Source organism: Melanaphis sacchari, unplaced genomic scaffold (assembly GCF_002803265.2).
Source record: "Melanaphis sacchari strain LSU unplaced genomic scaffold, SCAv2.0 Contig7_pilon_pilon, whole genome shotgun sequence".
Classification (NCBI taxonomy): domain Eukaryota; kingdom Metazoa; phylum Arthropoda; class Insecta; order Hemiptera; family Aphididae; genus Melanaphis; species Melanaphis sacchari.
The window spans coordinates 1,267,342-1,285,977 of NW_020271560.1; the positions used below are offsets into that span (position 1 = coordinate 1,267,342).

Genomic DNA, 18,636 nt, shown 5'->3' on the forward strand with positions numbered 1-18,636 from the left:
ACGTCATTATTGAAATAACCACGAGTTGACCACCGCCGTGATCATAATATTATATAACCATCTATCTAGTAGTTCATACAGTTGTTGTCGGAATAAATCAAACAAATGTAACTTTTTTATTCGACATTTGTACTACTAGATCGTGTAAGTTGTACAATTATGCGATTGGTTTTTATTATTTCGTTATCCGTGATAGCGTATTACAATGAACAATTTAATATAGCCAGTGCACTGACCTAGTTCAAAAGAGAGTTTAACGCCCCGTCTGCCAAAATAAATACCCACATGTCATACGTCAATTATTATTAAAGCAATTCAAAGTTAATGGGTTCCATGCATGGTTAGGTGCACCTTTAAACAAATTTACTTATAATTTAATTTGTTCGTTTATTTAAAAGAACTTAAAAAATGTGAAAAATATTGTAGCAGACCAGCGATTTAAGCACAACCATATTGTTAAGACTAATAGAAGATAATAACATGAGTCTTTAATAATAGGCATATTTCAACTTAGTCTTATTATATCGAATACAGACAAATATTAATGTTATACTCAAATTATAAAATATTTATGTGGGTGAATTTAAATGAATTGGGTAAATAACTAAACAAGTACATTTGAACTATAACATGACATATAAATATATAATATACTATATATTGGATAATTATTTTATTTTGGTCAGTTTGACCATTCTTAAAAATTATGTTAAGTATACTGAAATGGAGGTATAATTTCAAAAATAATTGGTATCAATTTAAGCATGCATTACAATTTACGATGTTATGTTATATTCCGTTATTTTATAACGCATTTTTCGACGTGATATTTTTAGAGATTACTGTAATTTAAAAATTGTATTAATATATTTTACTACACACCTACGCTATGATAATAATTCCAAAGGTAAATGTTATTTTCGAAATTTCCTACTTTTGGCAATGTATACTACAATAGACAAATCAATGTAACTTTATTTATTGCGAACAATAATAATAATATAATATTTATCAAATATAATGGATAATTGTGTAATTTTTGCATTTCCATGTTTACATTAGTAATAATGTATAACACTAAAATAAAAACCTAACCATAGTTTTTCATAATTTAATGAGTGAAATAAAATCTTATTTTCACTAAAAATCATTAACGTTCTATTTAAAAAAATAAGAAATTCTCTTTTTAAATTTCCGAAGTAATAATTAGAATTTTAAAATTGTATAGCACGTGACTTAGTACAAAATGATTAAATTCAAAGATGAATGTTTATACATAATATTATTTTAGTTCAATTTACCGGATGAGTAACTAAATGTAATTATTCAATATTCAGAATCGAATCAAATATGGTAAAAACATTCGTTTGGTCATGTATATTATGTTTATATATATATATATATATATACTTTTTTTTATTGAATCATGCATTTTTAAAAATATTTTCTTAAGCGAGGAAATTGTTCTTTTTTCAAAACTTTAATATTATATTCTGTTATTTTTTTCACAATAAAAATGTTGTCCAGCAATGGGTACATCTTTCATACGTGGTTCGCAAATATGATTACTGCAGACAGAAAATGACATACGCGGCTACCAATTTTCCGAGATAGTTCCTTGAACTCAGCATCAGCACAACGATTCGACTCGATTTATACGGTCGCTCCGGAGAATTCTGATATATATACATATACAAACGGATAGAGAAGATAAAAAATTATAAAAAAAAATTACATAGTTTTTAGCATAAAATATGGCTGGTATTTCGTGATTCAAATCATAAACGGAAGTTTTTTTGACGTCAGACAAATATTCAAGTAATATTTCAGTAGTCTATTCAACTCGTGATGATTAAATTCTAAAAAACAAAAAAAATCATAACTTGAAATTATTTATTATTTTATATAAATAGATGACATTACGTCAATGACGATTTTTGACCAATAGAGTACAGATATTTTGAATAAATTACCTATTTACATTTATATTAATGATAAATTACAAAGCCAAACAAAATAATATATAGTAAATCATAGATGAAAAACAATATACTTAAGTACATATTTACTATTATACAGCGATTTCTTAATTTTTGAGTATACCTATCTACTTAAAATAATAATTTTTTCTGACACTGAAAATAATAATAATTTATACTGATGAAGGAATATGACTCCTATAAATATTGGAACATTAATAGACATGATTAAACTTATAAAAAAATATTCTTTATTATTAGGTATGTAATATAAGAAAGAATGTTTTATCCATATTTAAAATATGCATATATATATATATATATAATTATGTAAGTCGTTGATGGTTTACTGTTATATAATCTATAGTATATTAAAATGTGTGTATTTTTATTTCAGGAGTCGTTTAAAATATGAAAGCTGCCGGCGTAGTGCTATATTCCGGTAGTTGGTCAAGATGGTCACTATTTTTACTTCTGTGGACAAACTTTGCCAGCGTGCTTGGTACGTATTATAATAATATATTTATACCTATATAATATGTTAAACTAAATAAACTGAATTTGTCCATCAAAATATTGTGATTGACAAAACTAATTTATAGTCTTAAATAATATTATATACTACTCAGTTTTTATAGTTTAAAAGGTCTAGTAGTAGGAAAACATTAGCAGTTCATTTCAAACAAATATTTTTGATAATTTTAAATTTTATTCAGGCACCTATAAATTAGCGTGTGAGGGACTTGAGTAAATATTATAAAAAAATATATTCATAATACATAGAATCTACCAAATCGATTCTTTTATACTATAAAATTGATAGCAAACTTATTACAAAACATATTCATTTCGTTGTGAAAATTATATCTACTATAAGCAGTGATTTATTGCTAAAATTCGAACAAAATTCGTTGATAAACGCAATCTTTTTCCACGCAAGTAAGCAACAATTATGATAAAAACCTATTATCACAATTAGGTCAAAAATAAAAATGTTCTTTTTTTTATTCAAAATAGATATTTTCTCTAAATCCTTATGATGAAAATTAAGTTCAAATATAGTTTGTACTTTAAGAAAGTCGTTTTTAGATATTTCTTAAAATAATTTTCTTGTAATAAAAAATCATAAAAATTATTCCTACATCAAACATGAATTTACGAGACCAGATCTATTGCTAAAAACCGTAGATATTTTAAATTGTTCACTCATTATTAGGTATAGATATTACGCATATTGTGATGGATATTTTTTAAATGGTAAAAATGAATATGTTAGTAATTGTTGAGGCTATAGATTTTCAACTTTGGTTTGATAATTGGTTCTCAAAATATTTTTTTTATAATCATCTACTAGTATTCCAACTGAGAATTGAAAATTGCAAATAATTTTAGAATATTTTGTTTATGCCATTTGAAGTTCTAATAGCAACGTCCTATACTAAAAGTCATAAACTGCTCACGTAAATCACCCTAATGGCCTCAATACACTCACGCTAAATATAAAATAATTTCTAGGTACCTGCTTAAATCTTTTTTGTATTCTTATATACCTATAATCATTTATTTAATCAAAATTTGGTATAGATACTCCTATATTTTTGTACAATATTATAGTGCATTGTATCTATACATATCAGAATATCATATTATAATTATATGCTGTACACAATTTACTGTATATTATAGTACGATGGACCGTATGGTATAATATTATATGTATAGGGCAATTTAAACTGTGCGAAAAGGGAAATATGTAATATTATAAGCATAATATACAACACATATACGCGATTAAATGTGAACGGTTTTTGCTTTAAGCTTTTGTAAATCCCGAAAACTGTACTCTACATTATATAGTCGTTATTATTATTATTATTATTATTATTATTATTATTACGAATGTGCGAGTGTGACACAATGTAATGTAATATATATTATTATGATTATTGTTGTTGTCGTATGGGATAACTGCAGTATAAGGCACGGTGCGATGGACGGCGGAAACGGCGACACTGGCCGTTATATTACATACAGACTATAAACGCACCTGTAATAATATAATAATATACCGACATTAATAATAAAATCGTATGTGTGTATTTGTGTGTGTGTGTACGGTAACTTAAAAATTTACAATTGGATTGTGTGAATCGACCTGAGAACATAAGATATTATGACGACGCGTATAGAAGAACATAACTAGAAGACAGTGAAAAATAAATAAATTCCAATAATACCTACCTACAGCAGCTAGCCATCTGTACATTATTATTATATAGACACATATCATAGTATATGTATTATTGTTATTATTATTATTATTATTACTATACACATGGACAAACACACACACACACACACACTTGCGAATCCGTGCAGCTTATTAGCGACGTCCGATTGTGAGTGCAGATGACAGACGGACGCGACATCGAATAGGAATCGATGAAATAACACTCGTGTCGGCCGCCTACATATTATCGAACGTTATTTTATATCTATATCTATATCACAATATTTAGGATTGATAGGTAGGTATACAATATTATTTGCAATGTGCATTATTATTTGAGACGTACCGTCGAGGAGACAATTGCGGCGAGACTGTCTCGTGATCGAGACATCGATATATTATATTTTGGTACAGTACCGATATATATATATATAACGACATGTCGACATACGTGTATGCGTAGGTTCAAATGTATACGCCGTATATTATACTACGAGTCTAACGTGACGGATTTATTTATCATTATACTACGATATTAAGAAATAAGACTATAAATGCGAACGACAATACAAAAAGCCCATCGACATTTTGTAACATGACGCGGTCCGTTCACACACACACACAGACCAAAATGATAAATGTATTATTAGTTGTATTATAATTTATAATATATTCATTTATTGAACTTTATGTTCGTGTTTTACTCGAAATAATAGTATAAGTACATGGGAACGCCGCTAGTTTTTAGTGTATGTTCTAGTAGTGGTTTTGAGATGGACGGTGGGAGCAGTTTATTCCTTGGGACTTGGTTGGTTCATTTAAATATGTAAATATTTTTATTTTTTTTTAATTAATAATTTATGGCAATTATTGATAGTATATATACATATTATGTTTAATTGTAAGTTCAGACTTAGGTTCTAGCGCTACATCGAAAATGTTGGATATTTTACATTCTTTGAACACTTAATAGTTCTTGCTTAATCGCTATACTCTATAGCGTTTACTCCTTAGGTTTCGCATATAGCTGAATCTTTCTTTGGCATCTGTCAAAACCATCTGTTATTCTGATGAGTTCGATTCTTAGTCTACTAAGTATTGTTTTTTCTTTTCATTTGATTCGGGGTTTTGTCAATCGTATATTGTTTTTTATTTCTCTTAGTTTTACTATATTTTGATGCAAATTTGTTTTCTATTTGATTTTGTTAATTTTTGTTGAATTTGATTTCTTAAATCCATTAAAGTTATGATTTTAAAAAGAGGTGTTTGTTGGTTAGTTCTAATGTCTTATATCAGCTTCTTAGTTCATTTTGTCATTTCCTTTTACAATGCTATGTCCCGGTATTCAAATGAATGTTATACGATTTAATAATATTCATAAATGTGTATACATATATGCTAGCATTCTAGTAATAGTTTTTTGAGGGGATGGTGGAAGTGATATTCCTCGGGAGTCGTTTTGTTGTTTTTAAATACGTAAATATTATGAACATACATAATAAAACATATAATTATATAATAACATTAATAACAATAAAAAATTACATACTTTCAAAAGTATACAAACACTTGGATAGTCTTTAGCAAAGAGAAGAAGATATTTTTTTGAACAGTAGTATTAAATTGACACCCTATCTCTTCTTCATCACGATATTTTTCGAAACGACTACTGGCGTGTTACACACTTAAACTTTGGTTGTCGCATCTTATGCACTGCGAGTCGTAAAAAGTTGTCCATTGGTGAGTAGCCATTCAAATGTTTCGGAAACGTGAATTGACCGCTATTATATTATATTATTGGTACCTATATTACCTACCGTCTTACCAAGTACCAATATTGTTTATATTATTATATTCATAGACCTACGGTGATTATGGCTCAAAACAGTTCGTAAAAAATATCGATTAAATCATATTATATTTTATCATTTATATTATACCATGCAGTGTGCAGTTTATAATCGGATGGTTCCAGCAATAACTCATTTCTATTTGCCGAGACCATACAGTTTAACAAACGAAATATGTCAGTGTCCTGTGTTATCAATTTGAGTATAAGTATTTACACCGTCTTGTACATCCGCCCCAGCACAATAAAAAAGAAGATACATTTTTAACGAAAAAAAAATGTTCACGAAGACAGCAACGTTACCCAGCGTTTTGTATTTTTTTTCTTTCGTTTTTGCCAACCGTATAATATATTATAACTACCACTAAAACCAGCCGTATCCGAACGACGTTGACGTGTACCGGTACACCGGCCAAGGAACAAAGCATATAACCGCACGCATAATATTCTTCAGTTCCAGCTGCAGTTGATCAATATTAAATAGTCCTTCAAACTATACATAATAGGCACTGAATTATTCGTGCTTCTATCGTAGTATTACCACTGTTATATTACATTATAATAATATGTAGGCTTTAGCGATCAGCAATACCTATCAGCTTCGAATACATACTTAATAATATATATTCTATGGATTCGTTTTTTCATTCAGCACATCGCATGAACAGATAAACTTCGTTAAATGTATTTTGCAGTATAGACGATTCAACGAAAAAATACGCCGTTGAACGAGGTAATCGAACTCTTCTCTATACACTACCTACTCGTATATCCATTGGTGCATATTAATACTAATCATACACAGAAGGATTGATTAATTAATTGTTTATTATTCATTTCCTTTAAACTAGCACTTGTATTTTAAATATTTTTTCGGTACCTACCAATATAATATAGCTACGGTGTTATCACGGTTCGATTCGATTCAGTGATTCTCAGTAATATATACTCATTTGATTCCAACATTTGTAAAATAATTATAATTGCCAGAACGGCGAACAAAATACGTTAGGTGCGCCAAATATTACTTTTTAATCAGCACCTCACTTGTCTTGATAATACTACATTTTTTACGTTTACTATTAGAATAATAAATAATATGATTAGACTGTATTGATTTTTTTTTTCTAAATTATCGTTTGTTTATCACTTTTCTGTTTTGAAATTTATAAAATAATATATAAAAAAAACTATTAATAGTTAAATGCTTACTCACGATAATACCACAAACAACATTAAAGATAGTATTAGGTTGGTGAGACATCATAATGTTATTGAAAAAGCAAACGAAAGATACAAGATTATGCAAAAATTACTTATATATTATCTAACAGAATTAAAAAAATATTTTATTTTGTTCTTATACATGAAACCTAATGAGTAATTATGTAACTTATTTACTTCTTATGATAAATTAAAACATACTTTAAACTTTAAAGATTTAATTATTCAGACACTATTTCAAAATTGTGGTAGGTACCTGTGTTATAGTAATTTGCCCTTTTATACTAGTAACCGATATAACATAATTAATTTGATTTTGTAAATTTAAAATGAAATGTTAATATTTCCAACTATTTTAAGTTATCCATAATAACTACATAATACTCGTATTATTATCATCATCGGTTAGATTAACCCAACCTATGCTCCTATTATCTATAACCACTTGCACGATACAGTTCCTCTGTTATACATGGAACCGAAGTTTCTACTCGTTGTATGCAGATTGCATGTGTACTAACAAAGATTGAACATTATACTTCTCTAAAATTAATAATAATAATGCATTATAACATAGTATAAAAAATATGAATATATTATAGAAAATCAAAATCATTGTACTAATATTTCTTTTATCGTTTTTGATACTCAAATGTCTGTTTTTTTGTATAATTTTTAGTCTCCATAAGACCGTAGATGATGAGGATAGCTAATTTTCTTTGATGTGTATCTACCTACAATTATAATATATTTGCACGTCTTGTAAAACTCAAAAAACCTATTAATTTTATCATTATTATTATTATACACAGTTTGTAAATAAACGCTTATTATTTTTATTCACTCCACAATACGTACATACATTACTATTATAATTAGTTACTTTTTTATAGAAAAACATATATTTTCTCAGAAATTTATAATGTTAACGGCTTGAATTAAATTTTTCCTAACACTTTTGTTAGAAAACGATGTATAATATTCAATATTATGACGTATACCGCTATCAGACAAATATATAATTAAACAGATATAATAATATATATAAAAGATATAAGATAGATATATGAAATATATCTTAAATAAATAAATAAGATCAAAATAATATTAAAATTTTAAATAATTACTGAATTTGTGTATACTTAATGTATTCATAAAGATATAGTCATGATATAGCATAGTCATAGTATTGATTTCTCTTATGATAATTCGATATTAGTTTATTTTGATTGGATACCTCTACATCTGCTATATTTTTTCTTTGTTATTACTGTGTAGAAAAATATACTATCCAATTATTTAAAGATTCATTTTTTTTACATTTGTTTTCTCTTCTTATGATGTATCATGAAAGACCTACAATGGAATTTAAAAATAATTTCAAAACACTTCCAACTGAAATAAGTAAATAATTTTGAATATTTATTTTTACTTTAATCGTGTACCTAATAAATGTTTACACAATTAATAGTATTAATTTTAACATAAATTTAATAATTTATTTAAAAAATAGTATTTAATCGTTTTACTTTAAATTAAACATTTATTATTTATTAATACCAAATCAGAATGTGTATAATTATGTTTTTAAATGATATTATATTACATTTACAAAATAACCTTTTATTATTGAGATAATGAGTTGCGCCGCCTACTTTTTTGTTGTAAATAAAATAAAAAATATTACATATTATTTTATGAATTTAATATACTTACATACAGTATCTGTAATAGAGTAATATGAATATGATACAATAAATTTATAATTAATGGTCCAAAACATGTTTAAAGATATCTTTGTAGAGTTTGCTAATTTTTTTTTAAATTCTACTGAGTAATAAAAAAACAAAAACTATTTTTATAATAAATTAAAATAAATATCAACACCTAATTTAAAGAAATATTAGATACATATAATTGCATTTTTTTAAAATTATAATATCAGACGAATTTAGATTAAATAACTTATAGTGTGTTACACATATCACACAATCAATACAGAAAACATCTAAAATCTAGATTTCATACCATGATAAATATTACGTATGTATTTTCGTGTTTAATATCTAAAGAAACACAAATCAGTTGAAAAACTACATAAAAACTGTCCAATGTTAATTTTACGTATTGTCAATTTATAGTTGTTCAAACCATATTATTTTTCAAAAATAAATTTTAATCTTTGAGTGTGTTTTCGTTTAATCCAAACAAACAAATATAATTATCGTGTAATCCAAGGATAGAGCAGAATGTTAGTAGGACATATTAAAAACATATAGCTTGTAATATTACATTAAATCAACACTTCAGTGTAAAATATTACATAGGTACCTACCTATATATAGGAACAATAGACTATATAAATATATCTATATCTTATCTACATCGATCGCGCTTTAAAATCAATGTATTCACACCGAGAAGTGTAACCGATTTTTTAATGTGGAAAAAAACGATTTGTTCATCCGAATCTATTCAGGATGCACAAGTCGGGGGATCACACTTGCGGAAAGCAAATCTAATTTTTGGTGTTTACATTTTTTTATTTATTTTTTTTTTTTATGACGCAATCCGTCAATCTTCTTCCTATACTTACAATCCGCAATCACTGTGTATGCAATGACTTTAATGATTTACCATTATTATCTGTGTCCAATTGCTATGCAACAATTAAAACTACCAATCCGCGGTCATGAACCGTCGTTTACGTATTCGTAATTCTCCGTCAATCGTAATGCATGAAAGTTACGATAAAACGCGTAGTAGATACATAATAATATGATACCTATTCATCGATACCCGCCAACCCATCAATTTTCATTTGTGGCCATCATAAATATTTTTTTTAGATATGCTAATGCAATAATATAATGTGTCTATTATAATAACCATCGAGTACCCATCTCATGAATTTCCGGGTCAAAAGTGTCGAGATAATATAATAATCGATATCGTCAACCTAATTCTCAATACGAATAGGAAATGGATAATTTTCACATCGCGGGGTGTCATTTAGCTGCTCAAGATGCATAAACCAATTTGTCTGCGTACGCAAATTGATACTTAGCAGCACTCTTTTAATACCTACCTATATAACAATGAAGGACATCTTCTCTTTTCGTTCAAGCCTTGATGGTAGAACAAAAATAATTAGGTTATATGTTATTAACGTCATTTCATCGACACACCATATTCGGTCTATAAATTTTCTGAACATAAATTAATACATATTCATTACTTTCTCCATTCCAATATAAAAGAGAACATGATCTGTATAAAAATGAATTATTTAATTATAATTTTACATTACTTGACAGTTATAAATTTATAATATACATATCTTATTAATATTTTTCATTTTCATTAAAAGATGAAAGATTAATTTAAAAATTATGATCCAGATTCGGGATAATGAAATAATAAGTAAAAAAAAATGTGATTTTTATTTTTTCTCGAGTCATCTGTAATCATAGTTTTGCTATTCTTCAATAAAAAAAATATTTTTGTTTAAAACTATATTTAATTAATAATTTCTATTTTATTTCTAGGTCGAACTGCTTTTGAAAAACTCACTGAATTAGATTACAAAGGCACTACATATTACACAGTAAAAAACTTGACGCTGTACGAGTGCCAAGGATGGTGTCGAGAAGAACCTGAGTGCCAAGCAGCTTCATTTAGGTAAAATGATTGAATACATGAAAAAATATTAAGACTATAAAAATTGACCAAGTTTTAAATAAAATCTTTATCATATAATAATAATATAATAATACAATAATCATAAAATTAATTCAAAGTATTTTTGTTTTCATTTAAATTGTTTTTATTCTGATCGCTAATTTAATTAATTTTATAATATTTCAACCAGAGGTCACTACACTTATATTATATAACTATAATAAAATGTATCGATTTCAAATAGTTTTAAACTTGAAATTTTTAAATAAAATTTCGATTTGATTGAATTTCAGTTTCGTATTAAACCCATTGACGCCCATACAAGAAACCGTTTGTCAATTACAAAATGAGACAACTGCCAATAACCCAGCGGCAGCCCCTCAGCGTTCAGTCAACTTATATTACATGGTGAAAATGCAAATACGATCTGGTTAGTAAAATAAAAATCATCCGTTATTTTAATATCTAGATAATTTTTATAACCCATTTAAGTTAGATCATAGTTTAAATAATATATGTACATTAGACCTACCACACACGCCATATCATCGTTATATTACAATATTACCGCTGAAGCGTGTAGGTATATCGTTAACTCTGCAGGCATTTCATAACACTGTGAATTTCTATGAGTTCCGTGTTCATTTCATCCACCTCGGGTATTGAAATTTTCAATCTTGGCCATTTGTTAACAGTGATTTATTCGTAGATCTTATATTGTATGCAGACATTTACTCGTATAAGAATTAATATCTCCATTATTATAAACACATTTTATGTACCTATAATATCTAGGTCTACAAATGCGTAGGTATTATCATTAAATACAATAAAGACTAATATTACTGTGTACCCACCATGGGTAACTATTATTTAGGTACTACTAACTGCACTAACTACTAAAGTACTGACTTATTATAATATAATATAAAAGGTCTTACCAAGATCATGTAATATTATTATATCGAATGTCTGCTATCTTGACAGCAAGCGTTTATATAATCGTTTAGCGTGAGCAAAAAATTGCCGTTCTTAAAAAAAAATGGTCTCCGTTAGTTATTTTTGTGTTGTGATCAGATTTAACGTAGCGTGACATTATAATAATGAACATTTAAAGAACTACCTACCTATCTACCGCTATATATGGTTGTTGTCTTTGCACAAAGTACATTGTACTTTAATGGCTGTAAATTAAATTATTTAAATATCACGTAAAAGGTAGGTACCCAAGTCGGTACATGAATAAGAAAAAATATTTTTATATCGACATAATATAATATTATTTTTAAAAAACTGCAACGCAATAGTATACTAATGCGTAGTTTAACTTTTCCCAGTAGCATTTCTTTATGGCTTATACAAATGTATGTTATCTTGAAATATCTTACTTTTATGTCATGTTTAAAAATACTTAATTCGTTTGCTCAGATAATGTTTGTTTGAGGCCATGGTCTTTCGAAAGGGTACCAAACAAAATGATTCGGGGACTAGACAACGCGTTGATCTACACATCTACGAAAGAAGCATGTCTTGCCGCCTGTTTAAACGAGGTAATTATTCATCTAAATTAAATACTTTTTTATCCAATGTGTAAATAAATATAATTCAAACGTTACAGACCAACTTTGAATAAAATCATATAATAATAATTATACACTGAAAACATGAATACATTTTAAATTGCTCAACGTATACCTACAAATAATTTGTTTTCGTACAGCACCGTTTTACTTGCCGTTCTGTGGAGTATAACTACGTAACACTCCAGTGTCATTTGAGTGATTCAGACAGAAGAACCACTGGCCAGTACGTGCAGTTTGTCGAAGCGCAGGGTGTTGATTACTTTGAAAATCTCTGCATCAAAGGTAATGTAACGTGTTAACGTATAATAAAATATAAGCTGATTTATTAATAACTCTATTCACTTCATATAAAAAAAAAATAAAGAAAACAAATAATTGCTATGCAATAATAATAAAATATTATATATACATTATTACAACATAATATTAAACGTTTATTATATTTATTTTCAGGCAATCAAGCTTGCAAAGGAAATCGTGTTTTTCAAGTGCCCAGGATCGGAGTGGCCGACGACAAAGTAGCACAGTATGCCTCGTTGCATTACTACAACGACAAGGAACTACAGGTAATATTTAATGTTAATACGAACGTATAATACACACGCATAGTATAACTTAACCTATATGATACAACATATAAATATAGACTAAAATGCGTACAAGACTTGGGTGTATTATAATAATTTGCAACTTTCAAAGTAGGTACCTACTTGCTACTACATACCTGTTAAATATGGAAATATGTCCAGGACTAGCGCAATTTTTTACATAAGGCACACATTATCTACTCGTGCTTGTGTATATAGTGTAGGTATCTATAGGTACTGTCCATGAATAGTTAACCGGTTACCGAGTGTATTAACATCATGGAGAATAAGTAAAGGTCAACTGAATATATTATTATATTATGTCGTGTAGCATAGCAATCGTTTGAAATATGTTAAATAATAAGCAAACAGCAATAGGTAAAAAATTATGATAAGTGCATAAAATAATCTCCACATATGAACGAGTATAACATTTATTGAATATCATTAGTTATATTTTAAATGTTGAACTTGAATGTACAAAATATTAACTATACACAGAGCTTGGCATGGCAATTAGAATTAAAACCTACTATAATTAAACACGTAAAACCACAGAACCGCGTTCAGCACTTTAGCACACCGGTGCTAATTGTATTAAATAGGTACTATTTATTATTAATTAAGTACTAGTTTCTACACGTAAATATTATTTTAAATACTGGGAAATTTCTACTTTTTACTTATCCTTTAAGTACAAAATATAAATCCAATTTTCTACAAGAAACGTTCTTCGAAATTGAAGATCAAAGCATCTTTTCTACCATAACAATTAACAAGAGAAACACATAAAAATAGTTAAGGTATTTTAATCACTCCCCTGGGGACCGGAAGAGTTTTAGATATGCCATTGTTGGTAGTATATACCAGATATGAATAGGTTTAGTCATCATTGAGACCGGTGACCGAAAATATTATTAAGGAACAGAAAATAACAATCAAAATAATAATAGAAACAAGTTTAGGTCATATTCTGATATTCGTAGGAGAAAACTCGCGTTAATCGAATATTATTTCTGTTTTCCCAGGTAACTAGCGAGTCGGCGTGTCGATTGGCTTGTGAGATCGAGAACGAGTTCCTTTGTCGGTCGTTTATCTTCAAAGGACCACCGGTGGGCACAGCGTACAACTGCGAGCTGTTCCACTTGGACCACAAGACGCTGCCAGACGGGCCCAGTACTTACTTGAACGCTGAACGACCATTAATCGACGACGGGCAAAAGATCGGCAATTACTATGAAAACTATTGCGAGAGTGAGTTGATTTTTGACTTCGGTTATCCGCGCTTATGTGCATAGGTGATAGACACGAACCAACGCGTCTCTGATTATGCAATGTATATTTCAAAATCTTAAAACCTAATATTTCCATCCCCGTGTATAAAAGTGATTCACTGACAATACCACTCATATTTTTCTTTAATAATGTGATAATTCAAAATCTTATTTTTGAAATAGTTAAGTATACATAAAGAGCATACATGTAGATACTTGATATTTATTATATAACTTAAGAACTGTAATTTAGAATTACAAACTTTTATATTTCAAACGTTATTCAGCAGACAATATTTTTGAGCATTTCGATGTATTTAAATCAAAAATCGACGAGTATTGTCTGAATTACTAATATGTATACTAAGGATAATTATTTTCCTTACTAGTAGTTTTATGAAAATATAAAATATATGTAGTATTGAATCTAGTATTTATTATACTCAATTTTTATAAATTATAAAATGTTGATAAATTAATATTAGATAATTAGATAAGTTTAATATTCAAATAATTTTAGCACCCATATTTTCCAAACTTAATAACCTATAATAAATCTATTATCCTCAATAGCCACAATATTTGATACAGATTTGTATTAAGGTACATCAAAATTCACAAAATTAAATCAGCTGAAAAATGTAATTAAAAAATGAGGTTTTCGTAAACATAAAAGTCAATTAATACTACTGCGGGACACTCCTTTAATGGTACAAAAAATATTAAGTATGAAAAAAATAAAATCTTCGAGTGTATTTAAATATTCTAAAAATATAATATTAAATAATTGCATTATTAGGTAACTAAGCAAGTTGCCTGTATAAAGTACCCACATAATTTGTGTAATATACCTATTATTAATATATCTACTTATATTAATATATTAATTAAATATTCAGATTGCGAGCGGATTAAGTGAGTGACGAGCGCTGAACGCACGCGATCTCGTCATCGTAATAATTTATTATATGCACTTATATCATATATTTCAATAATAAAACAACCTGACCAAAACGCGTTTTTTTTTTACAGAATCCACGACACCGCCTCACGAACAGCTGCCGGTCGTGTTCGAGAGCACCGACGATTCATCGTTGAACTTGACTCGAACTGATTTAAACTGTGACAAGACAGGAACGTGTTATGATGGTCAGTGTCTATATATTATTTTATACTAAAATGATCTATATTTTATACATATTTTGATATACACTTATTATATAACTAGGTACAATTTATTGGACTATAAAGTTATCATTTAAATTATATGAATTTAAGGCAGTGAAAAAAAAAAACAGGGATAATTTACCAAAAGTTACAAAATATATAAAACTATGTGAAATAAATTTATACTATTCGTTTAAAATTATTTAAATATTATTTTGAAAGGTAACAGTAAATAATATGCATAAATTACTAAAAATGTTATCTTATAAATAAATGTATACTATGATAAAAATATATGAAAGCTTCACAAAAAAATATCTAATTGAATGAAATTTCTAAAAAACAAACTTTTTTTGATAAAATTTTCAAATACAATATAATATTGGTGTAAAACGTGAAATCAATCATTTCCTTCCAAATATGCGATACAATTGTAATAACATTTGAAATTTAGTTTTGCGCATTTAAGAATATTTACGCATTATAGTTGCAACGTCTAAAACATGCAAAATACAATTTCATATTTAAAATAATAATCTTGAATTCAATCAATTTTGATTTTTTTTTTTATCCATTTATTTTTCCATGTTAAATTTATCACTAATGGACAACGAATATTAGATTAAAATCACCACCAAATTATTTTTATTTTTTTTTTATTTCATTAGGTATTATATTATTTTCTATAAGCATATTTTTTTGACATGGATTTTATATTTAACTACAAATTAAGAATTTTATCTTTACGATAAAATCTTTACAAATATTTAACATTAATAAACATTAATATATTCAAATATTTAATACTTACGTTACAATAACGAATTATTAATTGTTATACAAAAAGAAATTATTACATGTGTCTAGCGTAGGTAATAAAATCTAGCTAAATAAATCTATTATTTCATTATTTTACATTGTAATTAATAGCTACTGACGCTACTGTACTCGACAAATGAAAAAAAAAAAACATAAATACATTTTATGAAATAAAATAAAATAAAATTCGTGATCTTATAATTTAATTTTTTTTCATATTTACAGTATCGGTGCATTGTAAAGATACCAAGATAGCTGTTCAAGTACGCACGAACAAACCATTCAACGGTAGAATATACGCGCTTGGCAGATCGGAGACATGCAACATAGACGTGCTCAACAGCGACCAATTCCGATTGGATCTAACAATGGCTGGTCAAGACTGTAATACTCAGTCGGTGGTAAGTAATTTAAACCCAATACTGGAACATGAAACAGTTTTAATGAGAGTTTAATCCGTAATAAGTTGAGCATTTTTTAATTCTGCTTGTGGATGAGATTTATTAGTTACACCGAAAAAATAGAGAAGAATCGGAAATCCGGTTTATTGAACTCTCCATTAAAACAGCATGATTTTTACTTTAATAAAAATTACATTTTTTTTTTTTTTTTTTTTTTTTTTTTTTTTAGACCGGAGTGTTTTCAAATACGGTAGTCCTCCAACACCATAGTGTAGTTATGACAAAAGCAGACAAAATCTACAAAGTCAAATGCACGTACGACATGTCTTCGAAGAACATTACATTCGGGATGATGCCAATCAGGTAATAATTTTAATATAGATATTAAATTTTTTTTTTTAGTCAACAATAACACATTTTTTATTATTCACTTGGAATTTTATTATTTTTGCGTACAATAATATCAAATAATGTGTCACACGAATTGGTGCAAATCTCAGGTGTGTTAAGGATACTAATTACTTAATAACCTTTCAAGTAAACAATTAATACCTTTAATGATTTTCGTGTTATTTATCTAGATATAGTATTATTTTTAATAATATAAAAATCTTAATTTTTCCTACATATTCGTAATATTGAAATGTAAGTGCTACTTTGCCATTATAAAAATATAAAAATATAGTACACGAATTATAATTATAAATACACCTAAACTTATAATTGTATTATTACATGACATTTTAATTTTGAATAAGCCGTTGGATACCAATATACGTACTTATGAACGTAATCTAATTAAAACTAAACATATTAAACACTTAACAGGGACCCGGAGATGATAAGCATTACTTCAGCACCAGAAGCACCGCCGCCAAGGATCAGAATCCTAGATTCCCGAGCAAGGGAAGTAGAGACGGTCCGGATCGGTGACAAACTGACGTTCAGAATCGAAATTCCTGAAGATAGTGAGTACCTATACAAACATCTGTTACATCCAATCCACCGGCATTTATCATTTATGTTTGTGCCGAGAAAATCATTTTTTCCCAAAACTGTATTAATATTTAATATTATACATCTCTGATTCACGTGGTATATGCTAATATTATGATTAACTCAGTGAGAGTCTAAAGGATCTTAGCCCTTTAAAAGTCATGATTTGTTCTTTCAATTGTCCTAGTTTGACAAATACTAATATTTTACAGTACGCAAAAATTGGAATTATTAGGGATTATTTTAAAACGATTCATAAATTAGATTTTATTTTGGTGTGTATTTTTTTAGTTATTTCTTAAGACAACCCTTATCAAACAAACAAAAAAAAAAAAGAGAACATATTATTATAAAAGGAACAAAAATATATTTTAAAACATAGATTTTGTCAGTGTATTTGTATGCAAATTGTTTTTTTCATTTAAATATTGTAGGCTTTATGAAAATAAAAGTAATAATAACTCCCCTCCAACTAAATTTGATTACTACCTACCTACACACATAATATTATATATATGGCCCTCGTTTTTTCCACCGCTGTTATTTTAACTTTTACACGTGTTTTTCCGACAATGTAGCGCCGTACGGTATTTTCGCAAGGAGTTGTGTGGCCATGGCCAAGGATTCAAAGAGTACGTTCCAGATCATCGACGACGAAGGGTGTCCGGTGGACCCAACCATATTCCCCGGTTTCTCACCTGAAGGCAACGCACTGCAGTCCGTCTATGAAGCGTTTCGGTTCACGGAGTCGTACGGCGTGATATTCCAGTGCAATGTTAAATACTGTCTGGGCCCGTGCGAACCGGTAATGATTCCGTTTTCCGCCGCAATAGCGGTTATAATAAA

The 18,636-nt window shown here is 27.9% G+C and overlaps 1 protein-coding gene across 1 annotated transcript in view; it reads left to right on the forward strand.

Annotated features, from left to right (window-relative positions):
* LOC112601860 overlaps nucleotides 1-18,636 on the forward strand; it is a 38,553-nt gene that overhangs the window by 18,747 nt on the left and 1,170 nt on the right. Inside the window, exons 2-13 of the mRNA XM_025349685.1 lie at nucleotides 2,377-2,481; nucleotides 10,831-10,963; nucleotides 11,257-11,393; nucleotides 12,392-12,513; nucleotides 12,684-12,828; nucleotides 13,000-13,112; nucleotides 14,162-14,387; nucleotides 15,440-15,556; nucleotides 16,619-16,794; nucleotides 17,024-17,157; nucleotides 17,623-17,762; nucleotides 18,369-18,595. Coding sequence (XP_025205470.1) covers nucleotides 2,391-2,481; nucleotides 10,831-10,963; nucleotides 11,257-11,393; nucleotides 12,392-12,513; nucleotides 12,684-12,828; nucleotides 13,000-13,112; nucleotides 14,162-14,387; nucleotides 15,440-15,556; nucleotides 16,619-16,794; nucleotides 17,024-17,157; nucleotides 17,623-17,762; nucleotides 18,369-18,595 — 1,761 coding nt within the window. The 5' untranslated portion in view covers nucleotides 2,377-2,390. The remainder of the gene's footprint in view (nucleotides 1-2,376; nucleotides 2,482-10,830; nucleotides 10,964-11,256; nucleotides 11,394-12,391; nucleotides 12,514-12,683; nucleotides 12,829-12,999; nucleotides 13,113-14,161; nucleotides 14,388-15,439; nucleotides 15,557-16,618; nucleotides 16,795-17,023; nucleotides 17,158-17,622; nucleotides 17,763-18,368; nucleotides 18,596-18,636) is intronic.